We start from the raw sequence: 13,500 nt of genomic DNA, 5'->3' as shown, positions 1-13,500 counted from the left end.
AAATTATACTTTTAGCTCTATTTCTACATTTCTATCTACTCATATACAGAAACATAACTTTCACAGCACAGAGCTGTAAAAAGGGAAGTCACCGCCCGAATGAAAGCACAGCAGAAATTCATCTTAATAATTTTGTATGTTATCGTTATGACTAAGGGTGCAGCACCCTGGAGTACATTACTGTCAGCAGTTTTCATTTTAGTTAATTAAATATAGCACAGAAACTATGCCAGTTTCTTAATACTTTGTGGAACAGATGACATTTGTAAATAATTTATTTATTTTTTATAATATGCCCTGTTTTAAATACTGTACGTTTTAAATAACCCAAAATAGACAAAAAAATAAGAAAAAAACCAACAACAATTTGTTGTTTTCTGTGGTAAGTGTACAAGTAACAAACATGGCAGTATGAAAGCCTTGGAGCAATTGAATGTCTAAGTGATATATAATGTATATCTTACCATCTGGTGGCATGAGGACTTTGTTGTTTTGTGTACACCAGCCAACCGGGTGTAGGTCTGCGGTCATGACATCACACCAGAAGTCAGCTCTTCTATCTTCCCCATAGCCACAATATCTTAGGAGCAGTAGCTGGCCACACGTTGTAATAATAGTAGCCACCCAATACGTATCTGGATTATTCTTATTGGCCACTTCCAGTTTCATTCCTGGTTGGAAGCTGCTTTGAAGACTAATTTCAACCTTGTGAAAGACAAGAAATGAGATGAGTCATACCAGATGCATAATTCATCTACCATGTTCTTAAACATATAGGCTGCCATTGTTTTCAGCTCCATGTATAGACATTATTGTTGTCTGTACAGAAGCTAGAAGGATCAGATTTTCAAGAGGTTTAGTAACAGAGTTCAAGTTATTTCAGTGTTGGAAAAAGAAACATTTACTCTAAAGTGCATACCTTACAAATGTAAAGCTTGTAAAACAGCTAGGAATATAATTTACCCATGCGTATAGAAGGTTCTTAGAGTGCCCAAGTACCTCTGACAATTGTAACAAAGTGTGTGGAAAAGTGTTGGAAGGGGTGTAGTCCTCAGCTGGGTGAGATAAAAGAATTCCCGGACTGGATCTAATGGAGCGGCATGTAGGCTGGTAGTTGTAAAAATGTCACTCCCTCCCTTCCACTACAGAACTTTCCCCTAGTCTGAGGAGATCCCAGGTGTGGTTACTGGGATCATTACTGGGGAATAAATAGAGAATTCAGAGCCTTAGTCATGGTCAGAGCATGGTGGCTGTTTGTCCTTATGGCTGTGCAAAGCCTGATCATCCTGACATGCTGAATGTGAGAAACGTTCTCTGTATTAGTTAGCGCCCAGACAGACAGGTGTTTATTTTGTGTTTTGTGTTATGTATTATGTGCTGTGGCTTCGCCTAAGTGACAGATAACTTGGCTGCCTTGGATGACCTGTATTGTGTTGTGCTGGATGAAAAATAAAGCACTATTCAAATTTTTTATCCCTGGAGTCTGAGAGTCTGTCATTGCCGACCCCACTGCATGTACACATATCCAACAATGTATTTTCTCCTGGGACAACAAAAGGATTGGGCAAAAATGCAACACACCTAATGTGTTCACATTGAGTACATTCAGCAAATACATCTATAACAGTGACGGTTAACCTCCGGCACTCAAGTTGTGGTGAAACTACGACTCCCAGCATGCTCCACTCATTTCTATGGAGTGCTGAGAACAACCAAGCAAGTGTGCATCTTGGGAGTTGCAGTTTTACTACAGCTGGAGTGCCGGAGGTTAGCCATCACAGGTCTATAAGGTATCTCAACATATAAGGTATCTCAACATATATACTCTTAGTACATCTACGGGCCAGACATATGATACAAATAAAAAGCGTTCCCTTGCAATATGTTTGGTTGGTTTATGTCTGAATTGCTTTTATCTTTTTTTATGTTCTGAAAGGCAAAGGCATCCACACACCACAGTGCAAGAGGATGGACATGGCCATGTGCACCACAGCAGCCAATGACTGGCTTAAAGAGGACCTTTCACCACTCCTGACATCCCTATTTTAATAGCTTCTTGCATTACCCATATAATAACAATTCTGGAGCCTCTATTCCGATGGCTCTATGTTGTGCCATTCCTTTATTATTTGCACTAGAAGTTATGAATGATTTACTAGCAGTCTGCAGTAAGGGAACAGAGGGGAGGTAACCAGTTGGGGGGAGGGTGTACCTGCACAGTCTGAAAATGGCAGCACTGATTGGATAGAGTCGGTCTGTGCAGGTACGCACCCCTAACTGGTTACCTCCCCTCTGTACCCTTACTGCAGACTGCTAGCAATTCATTCATAACTTCTAGGGCAAATAATAAAGGAATGGCACAACATAGAGCCATTGGAATAGAGGCTCCAGAATTGTTATTATATGGGGAATGCATGAAGCTATTAAACCAGGAATGTCAGGAGCGGTGACAGGTCCTCTTTAAGTGGTGATGTGTGACTCATGGACATGCCAACACTGAAGTGATTCATTGGCTGCAGTGATGCACATGACCATGTCCAAGCCCCGCCCAAAAGAAACCAAGCCAAGAACTGGAAGATGGAGGAAGGGGAGCCAGAATGCAGGAATAAGAGTGGTCGGGAGTAGGTACTGTATGAATTTCTTGGGAGGCAATGCAGGCTAGGGGGCTTCCCCTAAAACATTATATTCCCAGAAAAACCTATTGTATGTTTTGGGTTTTTTTTTATAACAGAAAAGTCGATGGCGAAGTATTCACCTGAATAGGTACAGAAGCATACAGTACCTCTGCTATATACATTCAACACTGGACACACTAGAAGTGAATTATGTGATACAACATGAAAGTAAACCTGGCTAACCATACATTCTCTTGAATTTAGAAGTGAGCTTGATGGCTTTGATGTCTGATTTGCTTTGTGATACCAGTTTCCGGGTATTAGCTTGTGTTCTGCTAACGTAGTATTTAACATCGCTTTTTGCTAAATAGAAAGCCAAATGCATACATGTTTAAAAGAAGTGTGAGGTGCAGCAACAGATGCTGATTCCTCCAGATACTCGTCCCAACTGAAATCTGTGTCTTCAAAACTGGAGCCATCATCTATAGATAGAAAAAAAAAGAGACAATAAGAATGTGCTATCAGCATATCTAATGCAAATGCCTCATGTAATATTAAAGAGTAACTTCACTTAAACTGTGATTATAGTTGGCGTCTGTGGTGTGGTGAGTGCCTCACGTGCAGCTGGCTAGATTTCCATCTGATCAGTTAAAAGGTGAGGCATTGTCACCACAAACTAAGCTCCCTGTCAATAATATTGGGGTAGCTGACAGAATCAGTACAATTGTGAAGACTGGGCACTGTATACCCTATACATGTGGATAATTATTAAGAAATACCTGAAAAGAAAGTATGCAGACATGAGGCATTACTCACTATCCAATGTTAAATGTAATGTCAGATTAGAAAAGGCATGGTTATTGTCTTCAGTAACACATTTTCAATAGGTCCAGCGCCTTGGAATTTAAAATAAAACATAACTTTTATTTACATGAATAAAAAAACTCCATGGTGTCTTCAGGGGGACGCGTTTTACGCAGATCACGCTTCATCAAACCCTAATGAGGACATTCTCCAGGAGAAATTTAAAAAACAATCTGACCAATGGCATTAGGGCTGAAACAATTATTCGCCTCTCCGTGGTCACCCGCTGGCCCGCGCTGCACTGTCCTCCTGACACATCGTCAGGACATAGTCACATATGCGTGCACTATGACCTGACGCTGCATGACGAGAGTTGTAGAGCGGCTCCCCTACAGGAGATGTAAATATTAAAGGGCTGCTGGAGACTAGGAGATGGGGGCACTGGGGGAGCTGAGGGCACGCTGGCATTGGAAGGGATGATGGCACAGAGGACTGATTGCACATAGAGCTGATGGCACACAGGATTGATGGCACTGGGGGACTGATGGCACAGAGTACTGATGGTACAGAGGATTGATGGCATGAGGGGTGATAACACTGGAGGAAGCTGATGGCACTGAGGGACTGATGGCATAAGGGGAGCGGATGGCACATAGAGCTAATGGCACAGAGGATTAATAGCAGTGGGGGGAGAAATATTAAATAGTAAATATTAAAGGGCTGCTGGAGACTAGGAGATGGGGGCACTGGGGGAGCTGAGGGCACGCTGGCATTGGAAGGGATGATGGCACAGAGGACTGATTGCACATAGAGCTGATGGCACACAGGATTGATAGACTGGGGGAGCCGATGGCACTGGAGGACTGATGGCACATAGGATTGATGACATGGGGGGATGATGGCACTGGGGGGAGCTGATGGCACAGAGGACTGATGGCATGGGAAGCTGATGGCACAAAGGGTTGATGGCACTGGGGGGGTGATGGCACTGGGGGGAGCTGATGGCACAGAGGACCGCTGGCACTGATGGGGGCTAATGGCATGGGTGAAGCTGATGGCACAAAGGACTGATGGCGCTGGGGGGAACTGATGGCACAGAGTACTGATGGCACGGGGTCTGAGGATGGCACGGGGGTCTGATAATGGCCCGGGGGGGGGGGGAAGTCTGACATTTTATAAAGGAAAACGTTCTTTTTTATTAGTTTTTTCTTATTAGAGTACTCAATTAATCGTTGGATTATTCGATAGATTACTTGATTACTAAAGTAATCGATAGCTGCAGCCCTAAATGGAGCGGAAAGTAAACTCGATAAATCACCGCCCCTCTCCTGCAGCTGTCCACATGGCTGGATGATTAGACAAAATCTCAGGTGGGGAAAACTTATCATGTTAGTGTGCAAGTGCAAGTATTTTAAAACGAGTACTGATCATGTTACAGTCAGGTCCATATATATTGGGACATCTACACAATTCTAACATTTTTAGCTCTATACACCACCACAATGGATTTGAAATGAAACGAACAAGATGTGCTTTAACTGCAGACCGTCAGCTTTAATTTGAGGGTATTTACATCCAAATCAGGTGAACGGTGTAGGAATTACAACAGTTTGCATATGTGCCTCCCACTTGTTAAGGGACGAAAAGTAATGGGACAATTGGCTTCTCAGCTGTTCCATGGCCAGGTGTGTGTTATTCCCTCATTATCTCAATTACAATGAGCAGATAAAGGGTCCAGAGTTCATTTCAAGTGTGCTATTTGCATTTGGAATCTGTTGCTGTCAACTCTCAAGATGAGATCCAAAGAGCTGTCACTATCAGTGAAGCAAGCCATCATTAGGCTGAAAAAACAAAACAAACCCATCAGAGAGATAGCAAAAACATTAGGCATGGCCAAAACAACTGTTTAGAACATTCTTAAAAAGAAGGAACGCACCGGTGAGCTCAGCAACACCAAAAGACCCGGAAGACCAAGGAAAACAACTGTGGTGGGTGACCGAAGAATTCTTTCCCTGTGAAGAAAACACCCTTTACAACAGTTGGCCAGATCAAGAACACTCTCCAGGAGGTAGGTGTATGTGTGTCAAAGTCAGCAATGAAGAGAAGACTTCACCAGAGTGAATGCAGAGGGTTCACCACAAGATGTAAACCATTGGTGAGCCTCAAAAACAGGAAGGCCAGATTAGAGTTTGCCAAACGACATCTAAAAAAGCCTTCACAGTTTTGGAACAACATCCTATGGACAGATGAGACCAAGATCAACTTGTACCAGAGTGATGGGAAGAGAAGAGTATGGAGAAGGAAAGCAACTGATCATGATCCTAAGCATACCACCTCATCAGTGAAGCATGGTGGTGGTAGTGCCATGGCGTGGGCATGTATAGCTGCCAATGGAACCGGTTCTCTTGTATTTATTGATGATGTGACTGCTGACAAAATCAGCAGGATGAAATCTAAAGTGTTTCGGGCAATATTATCTGCTCATATTCAGCCAAATGCTTCAGAACTCCTTGGACGGCGCTTCACAGTGCAGATGGACAATGACCCAAAGCATACTGCAAAAGCAACCAAAGATTTTTTTAAGGGAAAGAAGTGGAATGTTGCAATGGCCACCTGACCTGAATCCGATTGAGCATGCATTTCACTTGCTGAAGACAAAACTGAAGAGAAAATGCCCCAAGAACAAGCAGGAACTGAAGACAGTTGCAGTAGAGGCCTGGCAGAGCATCACCAGGGATGAAACCCAGCGTCTGGTGATGTCTATGCGTTCCAGACTTCAGGCTATAATTGACTGCAAAGGATTTGCAACCAAGTATTAAAAAGTGAAAGTTTGATTTATGATTATTATTCTGTCCCATTACATTTGGTCCCTTAACAAGTGGGAGGCACATATGCAAACTGTTGTAATTCCTACACCGTTCACCTGATTTGGATGTAAATACCCTCAAATTAAAGCTGACAGTCTGCAGTTAAAGCATATCTTGTTTGTTTCATTTCAAATCCATTGTGGTGGTGTATAGAGCCAAAAATGTTAGAATTGTGTCGATGTCCCAATATTTATGGACCTGACTGTAGGTGTACATCCACTGGCATAAGCAATAAAAATAGTAGTAATAACTAGGTTTGGCAAAGTATCACAAAAAAAAAAAGAAAATAATTATCCACTGTGTAAGGCCTTATGCACACGAACGTATTGTCTTTTCGTGTCCGTTCCGTTTTTTTTTTGCAGATCGTATGCGGAACTATTCATTTCAATGGGTCCGCAAAAAAAATAGAAGGTACTCCATTCTGCATTCAGTTTCTGTCTATATTTCTGCATGTCCATATTTCCATTCCGCAAAAAAATAGAACATGTCCCATCATTGTCCGCATTATGGACAAGGATAGTACTGTTCTATTAGGAGCCAGCTGTTCCATTCCGCATAATACGGAATGCACACGGACGTCATCTGTATTTTTTGCGGATCCGTTTTTTATGGACCACAAAATACATACGCTCGTGTGCATGAGGCCTAAGGTTGCATGTAGTACCACCGTTTGGGACCACCCACAGATCTGTGTGTGAACATGTACTAAGATGAAAACCATAACATATGCATACAATGCGGCTTTTTGGGATCACATGCAAATCTGGGAGTGAACACGTGCCAAGATGAGAGCCACAGCATATGAGTAGATCGTGGCTGATTTAAGGGCGTATATGTGAAGAAGCCCAATGAAGCTCTCTAAGTTAAAAACAAGCTATATTGACACACAATGATTGTGTGTCAGGCAAAATATAAACATAAATTGTGTAATGATTATATTTGAAGCCTATACTTGTAATGGTATGAATAAAAAATATATAAAACCAAATATATTTTTTTAAATGTTAAAATAAATTGTATATGGTACAAAAGTTTAGGATTACATGCAGCACTGTGTGTGAACACGTGCTAAGATGGGAGTCATACCATGTTCATGCAGTACAACTATTTGAAATTGCATGTGGATCTGTGTGTGAACACATACTTAGATGAGAGCCATAGCATATAGGTGGATCATAACTGATTTAAGGGCGTGTAAGTGAAAAAAAAACCTGTGAAAGTCTCCTAAGGCCTGATGCACACGACTGTTGTGTGTTTTGCGCTACGCAAACCGCGGCTCCGCAAAACACAGATGGCAATTTGCGGAACGGCACGGATAGCCTTTAATATAACTGCCTATTCTTGTCCGCAAAGCGCGGACAAGAATAGGACAGGTTATAATTTTTTTGCGGACCACGGAACGGAGCAACAGATACGAACAGCATACGGAGTGCTGTCCACAACTTTTGCGGCCCCCAAGTCAATGGGTCCGCATCCGAGCCGCCAAAACTGCTGCTCGGAAGCGGACCAAAACAACGGGCGTGTGCATGAGGCCTAAGTTAAACACACATCACAATGATTGTGTGTCAGGCAGAATGTAAACATAGAATATGTGATAATTATATTTAAATCTGTACTTACAACGAATAAATATAAGTCTAATTATATATTTATAAAAATAAATTGTACGGAGTGCAGATAAAAATGACATTACCTGTATACCCAGACTGTAAAACGCCAGTGGCATTTTGGAGAAAGGCATTCTGTTGTTTTTACATCATTATCTCTTAACGGAAATCAATTAACAATTCCTTAACGCTAACACGCGGTCTAATCACAGTGATCTAATATTAAAATCCAAATTGAAATGGAAGTATTTGTTTCATTAAAAATGCAATCCTTCTTCCCATTTCCATGTGGTAATAACATAATACAATTTGTGGTGGGATATAACTGTACATTAATGCAGCTTAGAAGGAGCATCTGAGAGATAATTGTTTCTACAAAGACTAATTCAGGTCCTGGAATAACTCCATTATATTTCAATTATACAACATAAATGAGATTTCATCAACAGTTCTATTACTTTATCTGTGCGTAATGATGAAGTGATAACTACAATACTGTCCATAACTCATGCAGATGCTGTCATTAATACTACAACTATGCTAATATTTGTATGGAAGTGCTAATGTAATGTTCTTAAGACAATCATTTACACAAGAATGAATAATAGTTTTGTGCAGAAGGACCCGGCTTCACACGGGTATATTTCATCTATTTAATTTAATGTTTGTGTCATTAAAAGATATCGACAGTATCCACTATAACAGTGACATTGACAGTACCCTGTCCCTTTAACAGTGACCTACACAGTCCCCCACCCCTTAACACTGACCTCCATAGAGGACTGTCCCCTTAACTGTAACCTCCACAGTACCCTGTCCCCTTAACAGACACCTCTACAGTGCCCGCCCCCTTATCAGTGACCTCCACAGCAGCCCGCCCCTTTAACAGTGACCTCGACAGCATCATGCCCCCTTAACCGTGACCTCCACAGCAGCCTGCCACTTTAACAGTGACCTCCACAGCGGCTGCCCCTTCATTAGTGATGCCCACAGTACCCCATCTCCTTAACAGTGATTTTTTCCACAACACCTCATCCCCTTAACAGTGGCCTCTACATCAACCTGCCCCTTAACACTGACCTCCATAGCGGACCATCCCCTTAACTGTGACCTCCACAACGGCCGGCCCCTAGGGTGGCCAGAGGTCCGGTTTTAGGCCGGACAGTCCGGCTTTCAGACTCCCTGTCCTCCGTCCGGCGCAGGGATGTTCTTTTAAAAAAATGTATTTGATTTTTACCTTTACTTTTTCAATCCCTGTTGGCTGCAGAGTTAGAGGGGGTGTAGCCTAAATGGATTGGGGCGTGGTTTAGCGGGACCCGGGGGTGGGGTTTTTAAGTCCGTCTTTTGAGGGTGGCCAAAATGGCCACCCTACCCGCCCCCTGAACTGTCACCTCCAGAGCACTCCGCTCCCTTAAAGGGGTTTTGCCATCTCAGACAATGGGGGCATATCCCTATGTCCTACTTCTGGGACTCGCACCTACAATGAGAACAGATCGGGGAAATGCTGCATGCGCAGCCACCCTCCATTCATTTCTATGGGGCCTCCGAAAAAAGCCGAGCACTGGCTCAGTTATTTCCGTCTGCCTTATAGAAATAAATGGGAGCAGGGGCCGTGCGTGCGCGGTGCGCTCCCCTTCACTTCTCTGGGAGCAGCGCTTGGTGGTGGACGGACCCCAGGGTCCTCCAGCCACAGCTTTCCTCGCTCCATTCTTCTTCTAGGTGCCAGTCCCAGAGGTGGGACCTGCACCTATCAGACAATGAGGGCATATCCTAGCGATACCCCACCATTGTATGTGATGGGAATACCCCTTTAACAGTGTCATGCACAGTGCCCTGCCCCTTTAAAGCTGACCTGCAGCAGAGAAGAAAAATGGCTGGGTTGTTATGGAAACCTGGCATAAAACTGTGTGTATGTAGACTAGAGACTAAGGGCCTGCGAGCTTCTATTGACTAATAAGGGACATGTGACCGTGTGTATGGCAGTTGGGATATGAAGAGAAAGACCTGCAGGCTTCTATTGGCTAATGAAGGTCATGTGATGTGCCATATTTGCATTTTTTGGGAATATCTCAGGAACGCTACGTCCTAGACAGCTGTGACCCCCAAAAGATTTATTTCCAGGTAGCAAGGGATGTGTATACCAAGTTTTGTTGAAATCGATGGTTGCGTTTTTGAGTGAATGCGGAACATACATACACACATACATACATATATATGTTCTTCTTTATATATATATATATATATTTTTTTTTTTTTTTTTTTTTTTTTTTAAATATGATCAAAATGGTCCTGTTAACCACCTCAGCCCCCAGTGCTTAAACACCCTGAAAGACCAGGCCACTTTTTACACTTCTGACCTACACTACTTTCACCGTTTATTGCTCGGTCATGCAACTTACCACCCAAATGAATTTTACCTCCTTTTCTTCTCACTAATAGAGCTTTCATTTGGTGGTATTTCATTGCTGCTGACATTTTTACTTTTTTTGTTATTAATCGAAATGTAACGATTTTTTTGCAAAAAAATGACATTTTTCACTTTCAGTTGTAAAATTTTGCAAAAAAAACGACATCCATATAGAAATTTTGCTCTAAATTTATAGTTCTACATGTCTTTGATAAAAAAAAAATGTTTGGGTAAAAAAAAAATGGTTTGGGTAAAAGTTATAGCGTTTACAAACTATGGTACAAAAATGTGAATTTCCGCTTTTTGAAGCAGCTCTGACTTTCTGAGCACCTGTCATGTTTCCTGAGGTTCTACAATGCCCAGACAGTACAAACACCCCACAAATGACCCCATTTCTGAAAGTAGACACCCTAAGGTATTCGCTGATGGGCATAGTGAGTTCATAGAACTTTTTATTTTTTGTCACAAGTTAGCGGAAAATGATGATTTTTTTTTTTTTTTTTTTTCTTACAAAGTCTCATATTCCACTAACTTGTGACAAAAAATAAAAAGTTCTATGAACTCACTATGCCCATCAGCGAATACCTTGGGGTCTCTTCTTTCCAAAATGGGGTCACTTGTGGGGTAGTTATACTGCCCTGGCATTCTAGGGGCCCAAATGTGTGGTAAGGAGTTTGAAATCAAATTCTGTAAAAAATGACCTGTGAAATCCGAAAGGTGCTCTTTGGAATATGGGCCCCTTTGCCCACCTAGGCTGCAAAAAAGTGTCACACATCTGGTATCTCCGTACTCAGGAGAAGGTGGGGAATGTGTTTTGGGGTGTCATTTTATATATACCCATGCTGGGTGAGAGAAATATCTTGGCAAAAGACAACTTTTCCCATTTTTTTATACAAAGTTGTCATTTGACCAAGATATTTATCTCACCCAGCATGGGTATATGTAAAAAGACACCCCAAAACACATTCCTCAACTTCTCCTGAGTACGGGGATACCAGATGTGTGACACTTTTTTGCAGCCTAGGTGGGCAAAGGGGCCCATATTCCAAAGAGCACCTTTCGGATTTCACAGGTCATTTTTTACTGAATTTGATTTCAAACTCCTTACCACACATTTGGGCCCCTAGAATACCAGGGCAGTATAACTACCCCACAAGTGACCCCATTTTGGAAAGAAGACACCCCAAGGTATTCCGTGAGGGGCATGGCGAGTTCCTAGAATTTTTTATTTTTTGTCACAAGTTAGTGGAAAATGATGATTTTTTTTTTTTTTTTTTTTTCATACAAAGTCTCATATTCCACAAACTTGTGACAAAAAAATAAAAACTTCCATGAACTCACTATGCCCATCAGCGAATACCTTGGGGTCTCTTCTTTCCAAAATGGGGTCACTTGTGGGGTAGTTATACTGCCCTGGCATTCTAGGGGCCCAAATGTGTGGTAAGTAGGTAAATGACCTGTGAAATCCGAAAGGTGCTCTTTGGAATGTGGGCCCCTTTGCCCACCTAGGCTGCAAAAAAGTGTCACACATCTGGTATTTCTGTATTCAGGAGAAGTTGAGGAATGTGTTTTGGGGTGTCTTTTTACATATACCCATGCTGGGTGAGATAAATATCTTGGTCAAATGCCAACTTTGTATAAAAAAATGGGAAAAGTTGTCTTTTGCCAAGATATTTCTCTCACCCAGCATGGGTATATGTAAAATGACACCCCAAAACACATTCCCCAACTTCTCCCGATTACGGAGATACCAGATGTGTGACACTTTTTTGCAGCCTAGGTGGGCAAAGGGGCCCATATTCAAAAGAGCACCTTTCGGATTTCACAGGTCATTTTTTACAGAATTTGATTTCAAACTCCTTACCACACATTTGGGCCCCTAGAATGCCAGGGCAGTATAACTACCCCACAAGTGACCCCATTTTGGAAAGAAGAGACCCCAAGGTATTCGCTGATGGGCATAGTGAGTTCATGGAAGTTTTTATTTTTTGTCACAAGTTAGTGGAATATGAGACTTTGTATGAAAAAAAAAAAAAAATAAAAAAATAAGCATTTTCCACTAACTTGTGACAAAAAATAAAAAATTCTAGGAACTCGCCATGCCCCTCACGGAATACCTTGGGGTGTCTTCTTTCCAAAATGGGGTCACTTGTGGGGTAGTTATACTGCCCTGGCATTTTCCAGGGGCCCTAATGTGTGGTAAGTAGGTAAATGACCTGTGAAATCCTAAAGGTGCTCTTTGGAATATGGGCCCCTTTGCCCACCTAGGCTGCAAAAAAGTGTCACACATGTGGTATCGCCGTATTCAGGAGAAGTTGGGGAATGTGTTTTGGGGTGTCATTTTACATATACCCATGCTGGGTGAGAGAAATATCTTGGCAAAAGACAACTTTTCCCATTTTTTTATACAAAGTTGGCATTTGACCAAGATATTTCTCTCACCCAGCATGGGTATATGTAAAATGACACCCAAAAACACATTCCCCAACTTCTCCTGAGTACGGCGATACCAGATGTGTGACACTTTTTTGCAGCCTAGATGCGCAAAGGTGCCCAAATTCCTTTTAGGAGGGCATTTTTAGACATTTGGATACCAGACTTCTTCTCACGCTTTGGGGCCCCTAGAATGCCAGGGCAGTATAAATACCCCACATGTGACCCCATTTTGGAAAGAAGACACCCCAAGGTATTCAATGAGGGGCATGGCGAGTTCATAGAAATTTTTTTTTTTTGGCACAAGTTAGCGGAAATTGATATTTTTAATTTTTTTCTCACAAAGTCTCCCGTTCCGCTAACTTGGGACAAAAATTTCAATCTTTCATGGACTCAATATGCCCCTCACGGAATACCTGGGGGTGTCTTCTTTCCGAAATGGGGTCACATGTGGGGTATTTATACTGCCCTGGCATTCTAGGGGCCCTAAAGCGTGAGAAGAAGTCTGGAATATAAATGTCTAAAAAATTTTACGCATTTGGATTCCGTGAGGGGTATGGTGAGTTCATGTGAGATTTTATTTTTTGACACAAGTTAGTGGAATATGAGACTTTGTAAGAAAAAAAAAAAAAAATTCCGCTAACTTGGGCCAAAAAAATATCTGAATGGAGCCTTACAGAGGGGTGATCAATGACAGGGGGGGTGATCAATGACAGGGGTGTGATCAATGACAGGGGGGTGATCAATGACAGGGGGGTTGATCAATG

General features: G+C 42.2%; 1 protein-coding gene across 6 annotated transcripts in view; it reads right to left on the bottom strand.

The window, feature by feature from the left end:
* The window catches only part of SFMBT2 (Scm like with four mbt domains 2), a 300,595-nt gene that overhangs the window by 177,548 nt on the left and 109,547 nt on the right, over positions 1–13,500 (bottom strand). For all 6 annotated transcript variants that reach the window (XM_040413315.1, XM_040413318.1, XM_040413313.1 and 3 more), the window contains 2 exons: positions 3,003–3,097; positions 465–705 (listed from right to left, as the gene is read on the bottom strand). In XM_040413315.1, coding sequence (XP_040269249.1) covers positions 465–705; positions 3,003–3,097 — 336 coding nt within the window. The remainder of the gene's footprint in view (positions 1–464; positions 706–3,002; positions 3,098–13,500) is intronic.

This window comes from Bufo bufo, chromosome 1, assembly GCF_905171765.1.
Source record: "Bufo bufo chromosome 1, aBufBuf1.1, whole genome shotgun sequence".
Classification (NCBI taxonomy): domain Eukaryota; kingdom Metazoa; phylum Chordata; class Amphibia; order Anura; family Bufonidae; genus Bufo; species Bufo bufo.
This window is presented reverse-complemented; position numbering and strand designations above follow the sequence as displayed.